Below are 17820 nucleotides of genomic sequence, written 5' to 3'. Positions count from 1 at the left end.
CACCAAAAAGTAATGCGTTACTGTGAAAAGTAACTATTTAGTTACTTCTTTTTTTCTTCTTTTTTTTTTTAAAGCTCCCATTAATGCCCTTTTTGCCTTCATTTCAGTACTGTTATTGCACTGGAGAATAATACAATCTGTTGATCAACTTGACATACATTTTTATTTTCCTTTTAACATAATTAATGAAAAACAGTGCAACATAAAAAGGCATTCCTCCTTTCTTTAAACTTGGACCAATGACCATGAATAAAAAACAAGTTAAAGTGCAACATAAGAAGGCACATAATCTTCCTTGAAACATAAAGGCTGACATCTGGAGTGATGCTGCTGTCTTCCACACTTGGAGCCATGGATTGTAGAATACTTGTTTTCAGTGGCAGGATCATTGACACAGATGGTGAAGTTTCAGTGCTCAGTAGAGATGGAACACTTTTGAGGGGTTTAAGCACCTGGAGGACCTCACCTGCCACTCTCACATCATCTTTAGACAGGGTGACATTTGTCTTCAGGGTGTTGTGGGTCAATGCAGAGTATATAGCTGCCTGCTGCTCCAACATATCATGAGTGGAGTTCCACCTCGTTGGGACATCATGTATGAGCAGGCAGCTTTAGCATTTCTTGCTTTGTCTTAAGCACATGAGCAGCTGTGCTTGGGTGGAAGTAAGAAACCTTCCTGATCCTCCAAAAGAGGCGCTCCATCCTATTGACTGAGATTCCCTTCTGTGATGCCAAATTCACTACATGTGCAAAGCACCTATCTGTGGTCCCAGTCCTGCCTCATTCTCTGTAATTATTTGATTTTTGGCATTATCACGTGTGACTGGGATATCTTTATCTTCCAGTCCTCCACTGCTTGTGTCAGTACCTGCGCAAGGTGACTCTCGTAGAGGGGGCGTGTCTTCTCATCTCCCAGTCTGCTGTGATGAAGTGAGCGCTTATAGTTCCGCTGGACGTCCACCCGTCTGTCATGAGCGCAACAGATGATGCTCGGGATAGTTTTTTCTTCTCCTGCTCATAAAGATCTGGCACAATCTTATCGCTGAAGTGGGTGCGCGACGGGATGTCGTAACGTGGTTCAAGCACGTTCAGCATGTGTTTAAAACCCTCGTTTTGCACAACCGAGTCTGCACTTATAAACACACCGATTCAATGGCGGGGGGCGTTCAAGCTCCTCCGTTACTGCGCTCGCCATGACCACGCTGTGTGTGGACTGAACGTGACAACAACTTTTTTCCCCCACACCCACACCCACACACACATAGACCGCGCCTCTTTTCTTCTCTCCGGCTTGTGACAGAGGAAGATTCAGAAGAACGACACCGTAGCGCTTCTGTTTCTAGCCGATACTACATCAAAAGTAACGTAAAATAACGCAGTAACGCATCATGTAGTAACGGTAACTAAATTACTGAATAAAAAAAAAATAACGCGTTAGATTACTAGTTACCGCCGAAACTAACGGCGTTACAGTTAGTCCCAACACTGATAACAATACACTCTTTCTGCCTATAGTGTGCAGTCTGTGTGTTTCTTCATAAATGACACACTTTATGCCTAAATTCAGGACAGATTGTCAAAAGAGAAACAAAATATTTGCAGTCATGTTGTTTAAGATATACATTTAATAATAGCTAAAGAAGTGGAAATTACATTGTGTTGTTAACGTAGTAATAAAAGACAAATTAAATTAAATAGAAATACATGTAGTGTTCATATGTAATGAGGCAACACAAATACAATACAAATGGTCAATGCTATCGGGGACTGCTATTGGCGACGGACACTATCCGCCTTCCTGCCTGTTTGACTGTGGCGCAGTGGAAGAATGGCCGCGCGCGACCCGAGGGTCCCTGGTTCAATCCCCACCTAGTACCAACCTCGTCATGTCCGTTGTGTCCTGAGCAAGACACTTCACCCTTGCTCCTGATGGGTGCTGGTTAGCGCCTTGCATGGCAGCTCCCTCCATCAGTGTGTGAATGTGTGTGTGAATGGGTAAATGTGGAAGTAGTGTCAAAGCGCTTTGAGTACCTTGAAGGTAGAAAAGCGCTATACAAGTACAACCCATTTATCATTTATCCTGTTTTGTGATGTTGTGCCTGAGCCTTTTGTTGCAGTGCCTTTTTGTTTTATTGGCAGTGTAGTTTTTGTTTTCTGAATCATTGACAGCGTGGACAATAAAAGACTTGTCACACTCACCGCTCGTGTCCTCGGCACTTTTTAGGATCCACCTCAGTAAGCCACAAAATATACACATCATGTCCCGCTGGGTAGCAACTTAAACAACTTTTTTTGGAAGTGTTGTGAACACAGCGCCCTTGGACGAATGTCCGTGTGTGAAAGTGCTATTCATATAAAACTTGCGGGCCGCACTAACATTAAACTTTCATATTAAGGTGGGGGCCACAAAACACCGTCTCAGGGGCCACAAGTTTTAGACCCCTTCTCTAAAACATAATAATAATGCTAATGAATTTCTATCAACTAGATACTCAAAGCGTTCATTCACTCCACAGTCACACAAACGTGATGGTAAGCTACATTTGTAGCCACCGCTGCCCTGAGGTCAACTGACAGAAGCGTGGCTGCGTGGCCCCTCCTACTGTATCATTCATTCAGCAGTGTGCATGCGCGACACATGCGGTATGATGTCGCATTGTTAAAAAAAAACTCTACTCCCATCCAGTGGTGATAATGTGACATGACAGCCTACACAGAACTGCTTTCTTTTTGTATAATTGTGTCTATTTTACAGAATGTGCATACTTAAGGAACCCCTTGAAGATGTTTTGGGTATTCTTGTAGATTAAACTGATGAAAGTAACACATTTTAGCTCTCGCATCAACCCTCCGTGAAAAACGGTATGTTGTTGCAGTGTTAAAAACAAACTCTGGTTCCCTCTTGTGGTGATAATGCAACACTACACTACAGACCAGAGAACTGCTTTATTTTTGTACAACGTATTTATTTAATGTGTATATTTCACAGTATTTATTTACTTAAGGGACCCATTGGACATATTTGTTTTTGTTGTATATTAAAACTGATAAAAGCAACAAACTTTACTTGCTTTATTTATTTGTTATGCTGTACTAGTAACCATAATGAATATCACAATAAAATAATGAATAATAAAATCCATCCATCCATCCATCCATTTCCTACTGCTTGTCCCGTTCGGGGGTGCTGGAGCCTATCTCCGCTAATCAATTTCAAAAATAAAAATGATGGATATTGAAGTAAATTGACGACTATTAAAATAAAATAAACCATGAGTGTGTTTAAAACATTTTATTTTCAGACAGCATAATATCACACAAACATTCAAACAAAGCAACACAAATCAGTATAAACACACACACACACACACACACACACACACACACACACACACACACACACACACAGTTCCTGCAGTTCTGTGGATTTCTCAGAAAGTTCATTCATATTTCCCCTCACAGCTCAGTCTTCACTCCAGACAGAGACACCTGAGGCTGAATGTCCTCTTCTGACATCCCCCCTTCCTCCGTCCTGTCTACAGGGGCTTTGCTCCTCTTCTTCTTTTTCTTCTTCTGGCTGTCTGTTCCCCTGTCTCCTGCCTTGTTCTGCTTCTTCTTCTTCTTCTTCTTCTTCTTGTCTTCTGCCATGGCTGCCTGGTCTCCCTTCTTCTTGGGTTTCCATGCCTCCTGCAGGCAGGCTGGACAAAAACACAGGTCAGCCTGTAGACGTGGTTAAACAGAGTCGTGTACAATGAGAGCATGGCCAACTAAGCAACAGGCGCCATGACTGCTACCAAGGACGTGTGCGGCTGTGCCCAGATGCATGCAATTGCTGTTGTTTTGACGTTCAAGTTTTTCTAACGAAATAAACCAAAATAATACCCTTTATATACTCCAGCTCATAAACTTAGAATAAAACATCCTCTAATTTTGTGAAAGTATAATTTTGCGGCCAAATTGTATGCACTTTGCTGCTACATTCCTGCAGTGTTTTGTGACCAGCAGGCACTCTTAACACGCACCCGACGGCGCAATAATAGAAATGCACAGAAACAATAACTTATTATTCTCATTTTGCCAAAATCCCCATTAGCTTTGAAAAATCATGAATTGTGTGTGAAGTATGCCAACTGTGGTGTCTGCCTGCAATGAACCATTGTATGTATCACTCATTATGTATTATTCTAACTGATCTTTCTTTTTTGTAACATGGTAAGTAAATAAGTGTACTTTTGTACTTATTTCCCCATATTTCTGCACAATAACTGGTAATAATGGCGAGCAGTAGAGAATATGGAGTGATTTTTGGTTCAGAACATATTTTGCTTTATTCATTATTGAGGCATTTCTTGCCACTTTATGTTGTTTATTATTTATGATATTACACTTTAAACGTGGTTTCTTTTACTCTTTCAATGTCTGTCTATTTGTGGTGTGTTTGACTTTCTCTTCTACTGTTACCAAATTGCAATATTATTGTTATTGTTTGTATTAGCTTCTGTGTGTTCTGTCCTGAACAAAACGCAGGCGTTGTTGTGTGTTGACCTCGCACAACACCCTGTAATGGCTGGCTCTCCAGTGTTGAGGGCGAACTTTCACCTCCCAAACTTGTCTTCTTTTCGAGTTTTGGACGTAAAACCTTTTCACAATTCTCGAGGGTGGAGCAGCCCCATGCGGCACAACGGTGCATTTTTACACATCAAAAAACTTAACGAGGAAGCGTTGCAAATACATAGAATTACAAAACCTCAAAGTTAGGAGCAGTCAAGGTGCCCTACAGTCATGTGAGTGCCTTTGAAACAATCATTGAAGACATCACCTTAAACCGAGTTGGCCATACTCTCTTTATACAAGACTGTGTTAGCCTAATCTAGTGCTTCTCAAATATTTTCTGTTATACCCCCCCTAGGAAGAATAAAATATTTTGCGCTCTCCACCGTGACTATAAATAGTGTAATTTGTCTATAAAATGGTTATAATTATACCTGTGTATAACATTGTAAGAGTATTAACATTAAAGTAACAACACACCAGTCTTTCTTCGTCTCCCACTGTGGTTACAGTGAAGCCAAGCACTACATACGCTTCATCATATTCTGCTACGGCCCTGAGGTCACTATTTGAGAAGGACTGGTAATCAATCGTGTGTGTGTGTGTGTGTGTGTGTGTCTGTCACCTGCATCCTTTCCTTTGAGCACATGCTTTTCACACAAGTATGTGGTCAGGTCTTCTTCCTGGCTGCCTTTATACCAGTCTTCAATCACGTCCTCATACTGCTCCACCAGCACGTCACACTGACACACACACCAACACATGTTACAAATACTGGTTATGTGTTTGTGTGCGTGTGTGTGAGATAACACACCCTCTTCTTGAGGTCAGCCACCTCTGCTGACGTCTCGTTCCACAACTCATATGGAATGTCCATCACCACATTTACACCTTTATTGACTAGACCGTGGAGGGTTGAGAAGGTCTCTGACATGCCCTGCACACACACACACGCACGCACGCACGCACGCACGCACACACACACACACACACACACACACACACACACACACACACACACACACACACACACACACACACACACACACACACACACACACACACACACACACACACATTTTTAGAGTGAGCTAATAAACACAGAATTACTTTGAAGCGTGACTAACTTTGGCGAATCGGTTGCTGCCGCTTCTCTCTTTGTGCAGGTTGTACTCCAACAGCCGCTGACACACGTTTTCCACGACCTCTATGAAGCGCAGGTCACTGGAAAGATGAAACTTGCAGATGAGGCTGACCTTTGACCTCATTCCCCGGCCATCAGGTATCTTTCTAACAGTGTATGTATGACATGTTCAACTGACACACACACACACACACACACACACACACTCACACACACAGGCAGTGTCTCAAGTACCACACCATCAGGAACTAAGAAACTTAATAAACGCATACATATCTCTGCGTTTAGGGCTCTCGTCCACACACAGACGCATACTTTTGTCTTAAAAGACGCAGACTTTTACAAAGGCTGGCCAAAGTGTAGAGATCCAAAAGTCTCCGCTGCGCGTATGCGTGTACACGGCACAAACGGAGACTTGTGATGACGTCACAGGTGTGTGCTGTCATTTCCAAGCTCAACAACATTGCTGAGAGGACTTAATGTATGTTTGAATGTAAATATGCTGCTATTTTCACTCAACATTAATAAAAAAGACACATCAAAATGGGCTATGTGACACTCTCACCGGCGCAAATGACAGTCAGCTGTTTTGGATACGATTGCTGTGGAACCTCCACCTGATGTTCTAGTTTAATGACAAATCATGAAGGTTAAAGTTAAAGTACCACTGATAGTCACGCACACACTACGTGTGGTGAAATTACCCTCTGCATTTGACCCACCCCCTGGGAGGTGAGGGGAGCAGTGAGTAGCAGCAGTGGCCGCGCTCGGGAATCATTTTGGTGATTTAACCCCCAATTCCAACCCTTGATGCTGAGTGCCAAGCAGGGAGGTAATGTGTCCCATTTTTATAGTCAATTTACGTGTGCTGTTTCCAGTTTTGTAGATGGAGCTGGACGCGACCGTGCTCTTGCGTAAAAAGCGACAAAGCAACTAAAAAACAACATGATGTACCATCCTCCTTGTAGTGTGTACTGATGTTAAAGACAATATACACTTCATTGCACATGTACTATATCACTATATCGATGATTGAATGCTTTATAGTTTCCTTAAACATGCAAAATGGTTTCCTTGGCTCGTGAGTGCGTGCTGATAATAATGTAGATTTGATTTGATTTGTATTAAGGATCCCCATTAGCTGGTTGCCTCAACAACCCACTAGTCTTCATGGGGTCCACAATTCAATACAATTACAAGTAAAAGTATATAATTATAACTACACAATACAGAAAAAAATAAAAGCATCAATAAGAAAACAAGCAAACAATGTACAGTCACAGAATAATAATTACCATATAAATATAACTACACAATATAAAACCAAACAAATCATCAACGAGCAAACTCATTTAAAGACTTAGATAAAATATTACTTTCTTTTTAAAAACCTGTTTACTTTCAATGCCGGTGAGAATTTGAGGCAGTTTATTCCATAGCGATAAAGATCTATAAATAAAAGATTTCCGCAAAGCATTCTTCCTGGGACGAGGGAGTACAAAATGCCCCTCACTGGACGCCCTGGTATTATGATTATGTATAGTGCTACTTTGAACTATTTGGGCCATGAGAAAAGCAGGAGTTTTACTAGCGGTTACTGATTTGAACAATATCAGAGTATTAGCTGACAACCTGTTCTGCACTGTTAGCCAGGAAAGAGAAGCATGCATTTGGTTCACATTGGTTCGTAGTGAACAACCAAGAACCAGCCTTGCTGCCCTATTCTGGACAATCTGGAGCTTACTGATCTCACCTTTTGACTTGACTGCACATGTAATACATCACCATGTTGCTGATTAAACATGTTATAATTCTATGAGTGTTGGCTTTCAGCTAACCTGACTCTCACCAGATCCTTGTAGTTCGCTGAGCTCCACACAAGGGTCTGGGATCGAGGGCATTGCAAACTCCTTCCAGATAGCAAAAAATAATGAACCAATCAGGCTCGCCGGGCGGGATTTCATAGATGTGACGTAGCGCCGAAGCGACTGTTTGATTCAAACAACAATGGCGGCACGCAGCGAGGAGTTGTGTGCTGACATTGATTCTGCTATTGCAACTGTTTTGTCGAATCTATCGAATATTAATTCTTTAAAAGATGAACAGAAAACGGTTTAGAAGGCATTTATTGGTCGCAAGGATGTTTTGGCTCTTCTTCCGACCGGGTTTGAATTTCCCAGCGTCGCTCTCATCAGCGTCACGGGTTGATTTGGATGTGAGTGGTTGAAGTAGCACGTCATTCAAGATAACGGACAAGTGGTTTATCCAATCACATACAATGATTTTTATACAAGGCCCCGCTTTCTGAAATACATCTCCTACTGAGAACTCCCAGATCCTTGTGTGGAGCTCAGCGAACTACAAGGATCTGGCGAGAGTCAGGTTAGGTTTCAGCAGCATAGGCGTGCTTTCAATCTTTAATAATGTTCCCAGGGCTCTGTGTAAGTGCAGGCTGGTTTTAAAAATAATGTACTTGTCATTGTATACGTCTAGTATATCAAAATAAACATAATAGGAGGTGTAATGCCACCAAGTCAGCTGTTGCTGCTTTTTTCAGGCTTCTGATTGGACAACATGTGCATGACAGCAGGTGTATGCGTTTAAGTGTAGACATGGCATACTTGCCAACCCTCCCGGATTTTCCGGGAGACTCCCGAAATTCAGCGCCTCTCCCGAAAACCTCCCGGGACAAATTTTCTCCCGAAAATCTCCCGAAATTCAGGCAGACCTGAGTGACGTGTCGACAGCCTGTTTTCACGTCCGCTTTCCCACAATATAAACAGCATGCCTGCTCAATCACGTTCTTGGTTTCTTATGTGGGTTTATTGTTGGCAGTTTCATTAACGTCCTCGCAGCGCGGCAACAACACACAACAACAGCAGTCATGTTTTCGTCTGCCGTAAACAGCAATGTTGTGACACTCTTAAACAGGACAATACTGCCATCTAGTGCATTTGATGAAAGCACTTTTGTGCGTGCCACACAGCAATGCATCATCAGAGAGGGTGTTCAGCATGGTTAGAAAAATAGTGACAGAGAATAGAACAAGGATGGACAATTCAACCCTTAACTCAACAATGAGTAGATAAGTGTTATCTGTGTGTATATGTGTAAATAAATGAACACTGAAATTCAAGTATTTCTTTTATATATATATATGTAACGGCTATAAGAAATACTTTGATTATTTGAGTGAAATTCCTGCTAAAATATGTATATTGTTTGTTATGCAATGAGAGGTCCAATTGCGCCACCTGCTGGTACCTGAAAGTCTGTAAATATGACCGCAAACCGGAAGCTTATTGGCAGACTTCCTGTCCTCTGCTAATGGTAAGCCACGTTCTGATATTGCTCTGCAAAATATTATATATTACACTAAAGCTAACGTGAGATTTATTGTAAGATACACAGTTATTTAACAGCAGTTGAAATGCTATGTTGTGGAATATTCGTTTTGAATTGGTTGTTGCTCGATCACGTCAGATGTATTACTATTTTGCACTGAAGTCGATATTATTTTCCCCCTGTAGACATCGAAATCAGCAGAGGTGCTAACCACATATTGTGTGTATGTGCGTTCTGATCACTCATTGCAGGTAATAATTGTTGCACTATGTGCGTTTTACGTGTCAAGACGTTCATATTTAAATTTGTATTGTTCGCCATTTTAACATGCGAACAACGTGGTCTGTCATATTCGCAAGTCACCACCAGAGAATGCTAAAAGTCCATTTAATTATTTGTGTCATGTCTTGTATTGTATTTTGTATTTTTCTATGTTCTATTTCATAAATATATAAAAAAGGATGATGTTGGTTAAAAACCAAGTAAAGAATTAATTATAATACCAGTAAAGATAAAAGCAAGTTAAAACCACTATACGATCACCAACACGTTAAAAAAGTATACTGTTAAAAGCCATTGTATTAAGTCACATCTGTAATTGTATTTCATGTAATTGTAAAAATATGAAAATGTTATGTACTTGGGCAGACTTCCTGTCCTCTGCTAATGACATCGAAATCAGCAGAGGTGCTAACCACATATTGTGTGTATGTGCGTTCTGATCACTCATTGCAGCTACCAGTAAAGAACCACATCATCCAATCCAGCCTGTGTGTGGGTTCTTGGCGGGACGGGTACACAGCAGTTACATATATATATATATATATATATATATATATATAGCTAGAATTCACTGAAAGTCAAGTATTTCTTATATGTATATATATGAAATACTTGACTTGGTGAATTCTAGCTGTAAATATACTCCTCCCCTCTTAACCCCCCCCCCCCCCCCCCCCCCCCCCACACACACACACACACACACACCCCCCACACACACCTCCCGAAATCAGAGGTCTCAAGGTTGGCAAGTATGAGACATGGACAGTTATAAAACTACACGTGTGTGGATGGAGATTGTTTTAACCCCGTGTTCGTGTGGACATGGCCTAAGTACACACGTGTACACACCAGTATACTTTTTGAAGTACTTACGACTTGACGTATTTGATTGGCGGCGCTCCCTTGCTGTCGATGAATCGATAGTTTCTGTCGATGACTTCTTTAGTCTTTCCAGTTTCTTCAAACGCTGACTTCATCTCGATGCTGACAAACTTGCACACTGAAGACACACAGTCGCTAATATCAATAATATATTTTTTACCCATACAGTATATCCATTGCCATATTTTAAAGTGTTCTTCCTTCCATTTGGTTATTGGCTCATAGACAAAGATGTGCATTGTTTGGAAGAATGCAGCTCATCCTTTTAGATATGACACACGCCGGTGACAGTTTTCTAATATGTCCTCATTATTACTATATTATAACTAGTGTTGCTCTTACTATGTTATAATCATTATATTGTGTAATAATCACTATAGTCCGTTACCTTCACAATTGTCCGGAAGATGAACCCATTCATCGTCGCCGTCGTTCTTCTTCTCCGCTCCAGTCGCAGCAATGATGAAGAAAAGCCAAATGTGAGCGACTAAACTCATCACAGCGCCTTTAATGATGCTACAGTTGTACTTCAACGTTTATAAACAAGGTTTTGTCGTGTCTTCTCGTTCTCTGGATCATCGCAGATGAGACCACTTCCGCCTTCGAGGTCCTCGTCGACCAATAAGAGAGCAAGAAGTGGCACAATCTGGACCAATGAGAACCAAAGGGGGGGCTCCATTCGTGGAGCAGTTTCTATTTCATCCACAGGAGAGCGCTTTGCGCACAGATTTCACTAAAGCGCTCATTAACACTTTAAAATATTTTAGGTTATATCGGACCGCGGTATGTACATTTACTGCCACCCAATAATGTGTAATTATTCCAAAAACACACGTTTATACTAACTATATTAGTATGCACTTTGTTCCGAAAGGCGCGAACTTTGACAGTGTAGGCCTGTCCCAAATGGATTACTTCCGTTGCGTATTTACCGGAAATTACTTTTCAGTTACTGAAACCATTTGAGTTTCTGATACGTAGTAGTCTAAGTGGCGATGGCTGTCTTTCCATATGCGCACTTCCATACTTACAAATAGTATTCTGAGTGTAAAAGTGTTCCAACCATATAAGATGTCTATGGATGTTGTAGGAACAAAGTACCCGGATGTTCAGGAACACCTGCTGTATATGCATTGCGGGGACAGAAATAAGTTTATATTTATTTCTGCTCGTTTTCATTCATTAACTACTTTAATGTTGTATCAATTATGTTATCCTATATTGGGTAAATGCAATAAAATGGACTTCTGAGTGTGAACGCACTAAGTGTGGATAGCAGTTTTAGTTTATTCCACCAGAGGGCGCCAAGTAAAACAATTTAAAATGGATAGAAGGATAGATGTTTTGTTCACACTGTGGTTAACCAAACTTTGTCAAAGTCAGTTATTCATAATGACGTGCATAATACCAGTTGTAAAGTTTATTGAACAGTAGTGTGTTAGCAAATTTTACCTGTGGAGAAATCCCTGCTAAAACTTGAGCAACAATTCTCATTGACGTCCAGGAGCAACATTGCGCAACACACCTGCAAAACAACTTGAGGGCGTTGGATGTGTTCTTTGTTTTCCATAAAATATAAAATTAAAATGATTTCAATAATGTAATGACAACAGTTATTTCATGGTGAAGATGAGTGTCCGTCAGTCCTTCAATGATGGTCCAGTTATTGTGAGAGGTGCTTAACGTGCTGCTGCCTGCCAAAAGGACAGCCGGCTCCTTGTTGCGTGCACGTGCACACACGTGTGTATGCGCGCGTGTGTGTGTGTGTGTGTGTGTGTTCGTTCTTATATTTCTACCCTTCTTGAGACATCAACAAGGAAAAGTACCTTCCATATGAGGACCGGTGAACAAGTTAGGACGGAAATCATGGTCCCAATACGGAAAACCATTGCATCTAATAGAGAGCCAAATACTAGAGTCCGTGAACATTGATCCAAAGTCAGGATTTTTGGTTGATTTAATGTGCATACAAAAGTAAACATTGACAGGTGCAAAAGCAGCAATATTGTTGTGTTTACTGAGAGGAGGTGACGGCAAACAGACACCAGGGGGCAGTATATACAATTATTTATTTTATATATATATATATATAGTCAACATATATATATATATATATAAATAATAACAAACAATACTACTAAACTAAGGAAATGGAGTGTGAACTAGAATACAAGAGTGTGTGGTGTAAGACTATGTGTGTAGTTAACTGAAGTGAGTGTTACCAACGTGTTGAACGAGATATGAGGAAGTCCATGGGGCAGGCAGGTTATCCGGGGCGAGAGAGAGGCGTTGGAATCCAGGGGCGAGCAAGAGGTCGAGGAACGAAGGAAGCAGTCAGAGTCCAGAGGGAGATCCAGGGGGAAAATGAGACGCACAGCTCGCTTTCCAGGCGACGGAGGGTACTGCGGGGACACGGGAGAAGACAAGGGACAAATCAAGGCACGGAGAGGAAACACGAATATAGCATAAAGCTTGTTGCTTACGGTACACCATGAGAAAGCTAAGTTCCCGCGACGATCCTTGGGTCCACTGGTCCTTTATTGATCTCGCCCTGATCAGTCGCAGGTGTGCAGGCTTGTCGCTGCGTGGGCGTGCTGCGTGGGCGTGCTGCGCTCAACGCGAGCAGGGGCGTGTCCGAACGCGCTGTCAACGGCTCCTCCAAGTGCTCCCGCAGAGGAGGGAGAAGTAGACTGCGCGTGCGCCGTAACAGTATCCCCCCCCATGGACAGATTCCAGATGTCCAACATACTCACGAAACAAGGGAGGGTGGAGGGGAGAACTGGTGGTGGGTCGCCGGCCCCAGTGTCCCCGAATCCACCGAGGACGAGTCTGATGGCGGCGGCGAGAAGAACGCCACTGAAGCCGGCGAGGCGGGCGACCAAGGGACGGCCACCCTCTTGGCCGTCGGGAAGGCGGACGTGATTGGCGCCATGGTGCGTCTCGCCGGAAACGAGGATATGACGTCGGTGGCGGCGTGGAAGCGGCAGACGTCGGCGGCGTGGAGGAAGACGTCATCGGCGAGGCAGGCGTGGAGGAAGACGTCATCGGCGGCGTGGAAGCGGCAGACGTCATCGGCGGCGTGGAAGCGGCAGACGTCATCGGCGGCGTGGAAGCGGCAGACGTCATCGGCGTGGAAGCAGCGGACGTCAAAGCCGGAGACGAGGAGGGCAGCTGAGGAGCTGGCCGAGGTGCTGGAGTCGGCGGAGCAGGCCGAGGTGCTGGAGTCGGCGGAGCAGGCCGAGGTGCTGGAGTCGGCGGAGCAGGCCGAGGTGCTGGAGTCGGCGGAGCCGGCAGAGGGGCAGAGGTCGAGGCCAGCCTGGGAGCTGGTGGAGACGTGGGGGCCAGCCTGGGAGCTGGTGGAGACGTGGGGGCCAGCCTGGGAGCTGGTGCTAGCTCGGTCGCTAGCCGTGGGGCTGGTGCTAGCTCGGACGCTAGCCGAGGGGCTGGTGCTAGCTCGGACGCTAGCCGAGGGGCTGGTGCTAGCTCGGACGCTAGCCGAGGGGCTGGTGCTAGCTCGGACGCTAGCCGAGGGGCTGGTGCTAGCTCGGACGCTAGCCGAGGGGCTGGTGCTAGCTCGGACGCTAGCCGAGGGGCTGGTGCTAGCTCGGACGCTAGCCGAGGGACAGGTGCTAGCTCGGACGCTAGCCGAGGGACAGGTGCTAGCTCGGAAGCTAGCCGAGGGACAGGTGCTAGCTCGGAAGCTAGCCGAGGGACAGGTGCTAGCTCGGACGCTAGCCGAGGGACAGGTGCTAGCTCGGACGCTAGCCGAGAGACAGGTGCTAGCTCGGACGCTAGCCGAGGGACAGGTGCTAGCTCGGACGCTAGCCGAGGGACTGGTGCTAGCTCGGACGCTAGCTCGGGGACAAGTGCTAGCTCGGGGACAAGTGCTGGTAGCGTGGTTGGTGGGTGCGGCCAGGCAAACTGAAAGATCGATGGTAGCGGTCTTGCTGGCCGCAGCTGTGCTACCTCACCAGCACGGCTGTCGGTACCATTCCCCCCCTCCAAAGGCGGATTCCAGACGCTTCCAGTAGACTGAGGAACAGACACTGAGGGTGGAAAGAGGGTGTCCAGGCGGCGAGAAAATTCCTCCTTGCTCACATCACTGCTAAACATGCCTTTCCACACAGTTTGGCAGGACAAGACAACTCCTCCGGTGTGGAGCGAAAAAAAGAAAAAGACATGGTGAATGGGGCAAGAGGCATAAAAAAAAATAAAAATAAATTGTCACAGGGGGCGGAACGAAAGTCACTAGGGGCGGGGCTAAGGAACTGTGCCGTCAGGTCCTTAATAATTTTGGCGGGAACTTACTGTTGTGTTTACTGAGAGGAGGTGACGGCAAACAGACACCAGGGGGCAGTATATACAATTATTTATTATATATATATATATATATATATATATATATATATATATATATATATATATATATATATATATATATATATATAGTCAACATATATATATATATATATATAAATAATAACAAACAATACTACTAAACTAAGGAAATGGAGTGTGAACTAGAATACAAGAGTGTGTGGTGTAAGACTATGTGTGTAGTTAACTGAAGTGAGTGTTACCAACGTGTTGAACGAGATATGAGGAAGTCCATGGGGCAGGCAGGTTATCCGGGGCGAGAGAGAGGCGTTGGAATCCAGGGGCGAGCAAGAGGTCGAGGAACGAAGGAAGCAGTCAGAGTCCAGAGGGAGATCCAGGGGGAAAATGAGACGCACAGCTCGCTTTCCAGGCGACGGAGGGTACTGCGGGGACACGGGAGAAGACAAGGGACAAATCAAGGCACGGAGAGGAAACACGAATATAGCATAAAGCTTGTTGCTTACGGTACACCATGAGAAAGCTAAGTTCCCGCGACGATCCTTGGGTCCACTGGTCCTTTATTGATCTCGCCCTGATCAGTCGCAGGTGTGCAGGCTTGTCGCTGCGTGGGCGTGCTGCGTGGGCGTGCTGCGCTCAACGCGAGCAGGGGCGTGTCCGAACGCGCTGTCAACGGCTCCTCCAAGTGCTCCCGCAGAGGAGGGAGAAGTAGACTGCGCGTGCGCCGTAACAGTATCCCCCCCCTATGGACAGATTCCAGATGTCCAACATACTCACGAAACAAGGGAGGGTGGAGGGGAGAACTGGTGGTGGGTCGCCGGCCCCAGTGTCCCCGAATCCACCGAGGACGAGTCTGATGGCGGCGGCGAGAAGAACGCCACTGAAGCCGGCGAGGCGGGCGACCAAGGGACGGCCACCCTCTTGGCCGTCGGGAAGGCGGACGTGATTGGCGCCATGGTGCGTCTCGCCGGAAACGAGGATATGACGTCGGCGGCGGCGTGGAAGCGGCAGACGTCGGCGGCGTGGAGGAAGACGTCATCGGCGAGGCAGGCGTGGAGGAAGACGTCATCGGCGGCGTGGAAGCGGCAGACGTCATCGGCGGCGTGGAAGCGGCAGACGTCATCGGCGGCGTGGAAGCGGCAGACGTCATCGGCGTGGAAGCAGCGGACGTCAAAGCCGGAGACGAGGAGGGCAGCTGAGGAGCTGGCCGAGGTGCTGGAGTCGGCGGAGCAGGCCGAGGTGCTGGAGTCGGCGGAGCAGGCCGAGGTGCTGGAGTCGGCGGAGCAGGCCGAGGTGCTGGAGTCGGCGGAGCCGGCAGAGGGGCAGAGGTCGAGGCCAGCCTGGGAGCTGGTGGAGACGTGGGGGCCAGCCTGGGAGCTGGTGGAGACGTGGGGGCCAGCCTGGGAGCTGGTGGAGACGTGGGGGCCAGCCTGGGAGCTGGTGCTAGCTCGGTCGCTAGCCGTGGGGCTGGTGCTAGCTCGGACGCTAGCCGAGGGGCTGGTGCTAGCTCGGACGCTAGCCGAGGGGCTGGTGCTAGCTCGGACGCTAGCCGAGGGGCTGGTGCTAGCTCGGACGCTAGCCGAGGGGCTGGTGCTAGCTCGGACGCTAGCCGAGGGGCTGGTGCTAGCTCGGACGCTAGCCGAGGGACAGGTGCTAGCTCGGACGCTAGCCGAGGGACAGGTGCTAGCTCGGAAGCTAGCCGAGGGACAGGTGCTAGCTCGGAAGCTAGCCGAGGGACAGGTGCTAGCTCGGACGCTAGCCGAGGGACAGGTGCTAGCTCGGACGCTAGCCGAGAGACAGGTGCTAGCTCGGACGCTAGCCGAGGGACAGGTGCTAGCTCGGACGCTAGCCGAGGGACTGGTGCTAGCTCGGACGCTAGCTCGGGGACAAGTGCTAGCTCGGGGACAAGTGCTGGTAGCGTGGTTGGTGGGTGCGGCCAGGCAAACTGAAAGATCGATGGTAGCGGTCTTGCTGGCCGCAGCTGTGCTACCTCACCAGCACGGCTGTCGGTACCATTCCCCCCCTCCAAAGGCGGATTCCAGACGCTTCCAGTAGACTGAGGAACAGACACTGAGGGTGGAAAGAGGGTGTCCAGGCGGCGAGAAAATTCCTCCTTGCTCACATCACTGCTAAACATGCCTTTCCACACAGTTTGGCAGGACAAGACAACTCCTCCGGTGTGGAGCGAAAAAAAGAAAAAGACATGGTGAATGGGGCAAGAGGCATAAAAAAAAATAAAAATAAATTGTCACAGGGGGCGGAACGAAAGTCACTAGGGGCGGGGCTAAGGAACTGTGCCGTCAGGTCCTTAATAATTTTGGCGGGAACTTACTGTTGTGTTTACTGAGAGGAGGTGACGGCAAACAGACACCAGGGGGCAGTATATACAATTATTTATTATATATATATATATATATATATATATATATATATATATATATATATATATATATATATATATATATATAGTCAACATATATATATATATATATATAAATAATAACAAACAATACTACTAAACTAAGGAAATGGAGTGTGAACTAGAATACAAGAGTGTGTGGTGTAAGACTATGTGTGTAGTTAACTGAAGTGAGTGTTACCAACGTGTTGAACGAGATATGAGGAAGTCCATGGGGCAGGCAGGTTATCCGGGGCGAGAGAGAGGCGTCGGAATCCAGGGGCGAGCAAGAGGTCGAGGAACGAAGGAAGCAGTCAGAGTCCAGAGGGAGATCCAGGGGGAAAATGAGACGCACAGCTCGCTTTCCAGGCGACGGAGAGTACTGCGGGGACACGGGAGAAGACAAGGGACAAATCAAGGCACGGAGAGGAAACACGAATATAGCATAAAGCTTGTTGCTTACGGTACACCATGAGAAAGCTAAGTTCCCGCGACGATCCTTGGGTCCACTGGTCCTTTATTGATCTCGCCCTGATCAGTCGCAGGTGTGCAGGCTTGTCGCTGCGTTGGCGTGCTGCGTGGGCGTGCTGCGCTCAACGCGAGCAGGGGCGTGTCCGAACGCGCTGTCAACGGCTCCTCCAAGTGCTCCCGCAGAGGAGGGAGAAGTAGACTGCGCGTGCGCCGTAACAAATATATGATAAAACCAGACAGCAGCTAAAGAAGGACTTCCCTATTCATCCCCGAAAAAACCCGCCAGGTGAACAGCTGATTGTTCGACTTCCGGTGCTGACGTAAGATGACCCGCGTCCCATATGTGACCATAGGACGAACAAATACACAACAGTACTAAGACTATAGTGGCCATTAACAGTTAGCTTCTACA

At 46.1% G+C, this 17820-nt stretch overlaps 1 protein-coding gene across 1 annotated transcript; it reads right to left on the bottom strand.

Annotated features, from left to right (window-relative positions):
* Positions 1-3277: 3277 nt before the first annotated feature.
* cnpy3 (canopy FGF signaling regulator 3) lies at positions 3278-10812 on the bottom strand. The gene is made up of 6 exons (XM_061960251.2): positions 10593-10812; positions 10196-10322; positions 5679-5775; positions 5366-5488; positions 5177-5294; positions 3278-3698 (listed from the first exon to the last, which is right to left on the bottom strand). Exons 1-6 carry the CDS (start codon positions 10699-10701, stop codon positions 3457-3459), a joined length of 816 nt encoding a protein of 271 aa, XP_061816235.1. The 5' UTR covers positions 10702-10812; the 3' UTR covers positions 3278-3456.
* Between the last annotated feature and the right edge of the window lie 7008 nt (positions 10813-17820).

The sequence above is a fragment of the Nerophis lumbriciformis genome, linkage group LG05 (assembly GCF_033978685.3).
Source record: "Nerophis lumbriciformis linkage group LG05, RoL_Nlum_v2.1, whole genome shotgun sequence".
NCBI lineage: Eukaryota > Metazoa > Chordata > Actinopteri > Syngnathiformes > Syngnathidae > Nerophis > Nerophis lumbriciformis.
Note: the sequence above shows the minus strand (reverse complement) of the source record. Positions and strands in the feature narration are given on the sequence as shown.

Bases quoted from the DNA above. Each gene is read 5' to 3' on its own strand.
- cnpy3 (XM_061960251.2), bottom strand. From the start codon at position 10,701: ATGAGTTTAGTCGCTCACATTTGGCTTTTCTTCATCATTGCTGCGACT. The intron at 5,295-5,365 runs GTGTGTTATCTC...TGTGTGTGTCAG, and splicing joins TGGCTGACCTCAAGAAGAGG to TGTGACGTGCTGGTGGAGCA. The intron at 3,699-5,176 runs GTGACAGACACA...GTTTTTGTCCAG, and splicing joins GCTCAAAGGAAAGGATGCAG to CCTGCCTGCAGGAGGCATGG.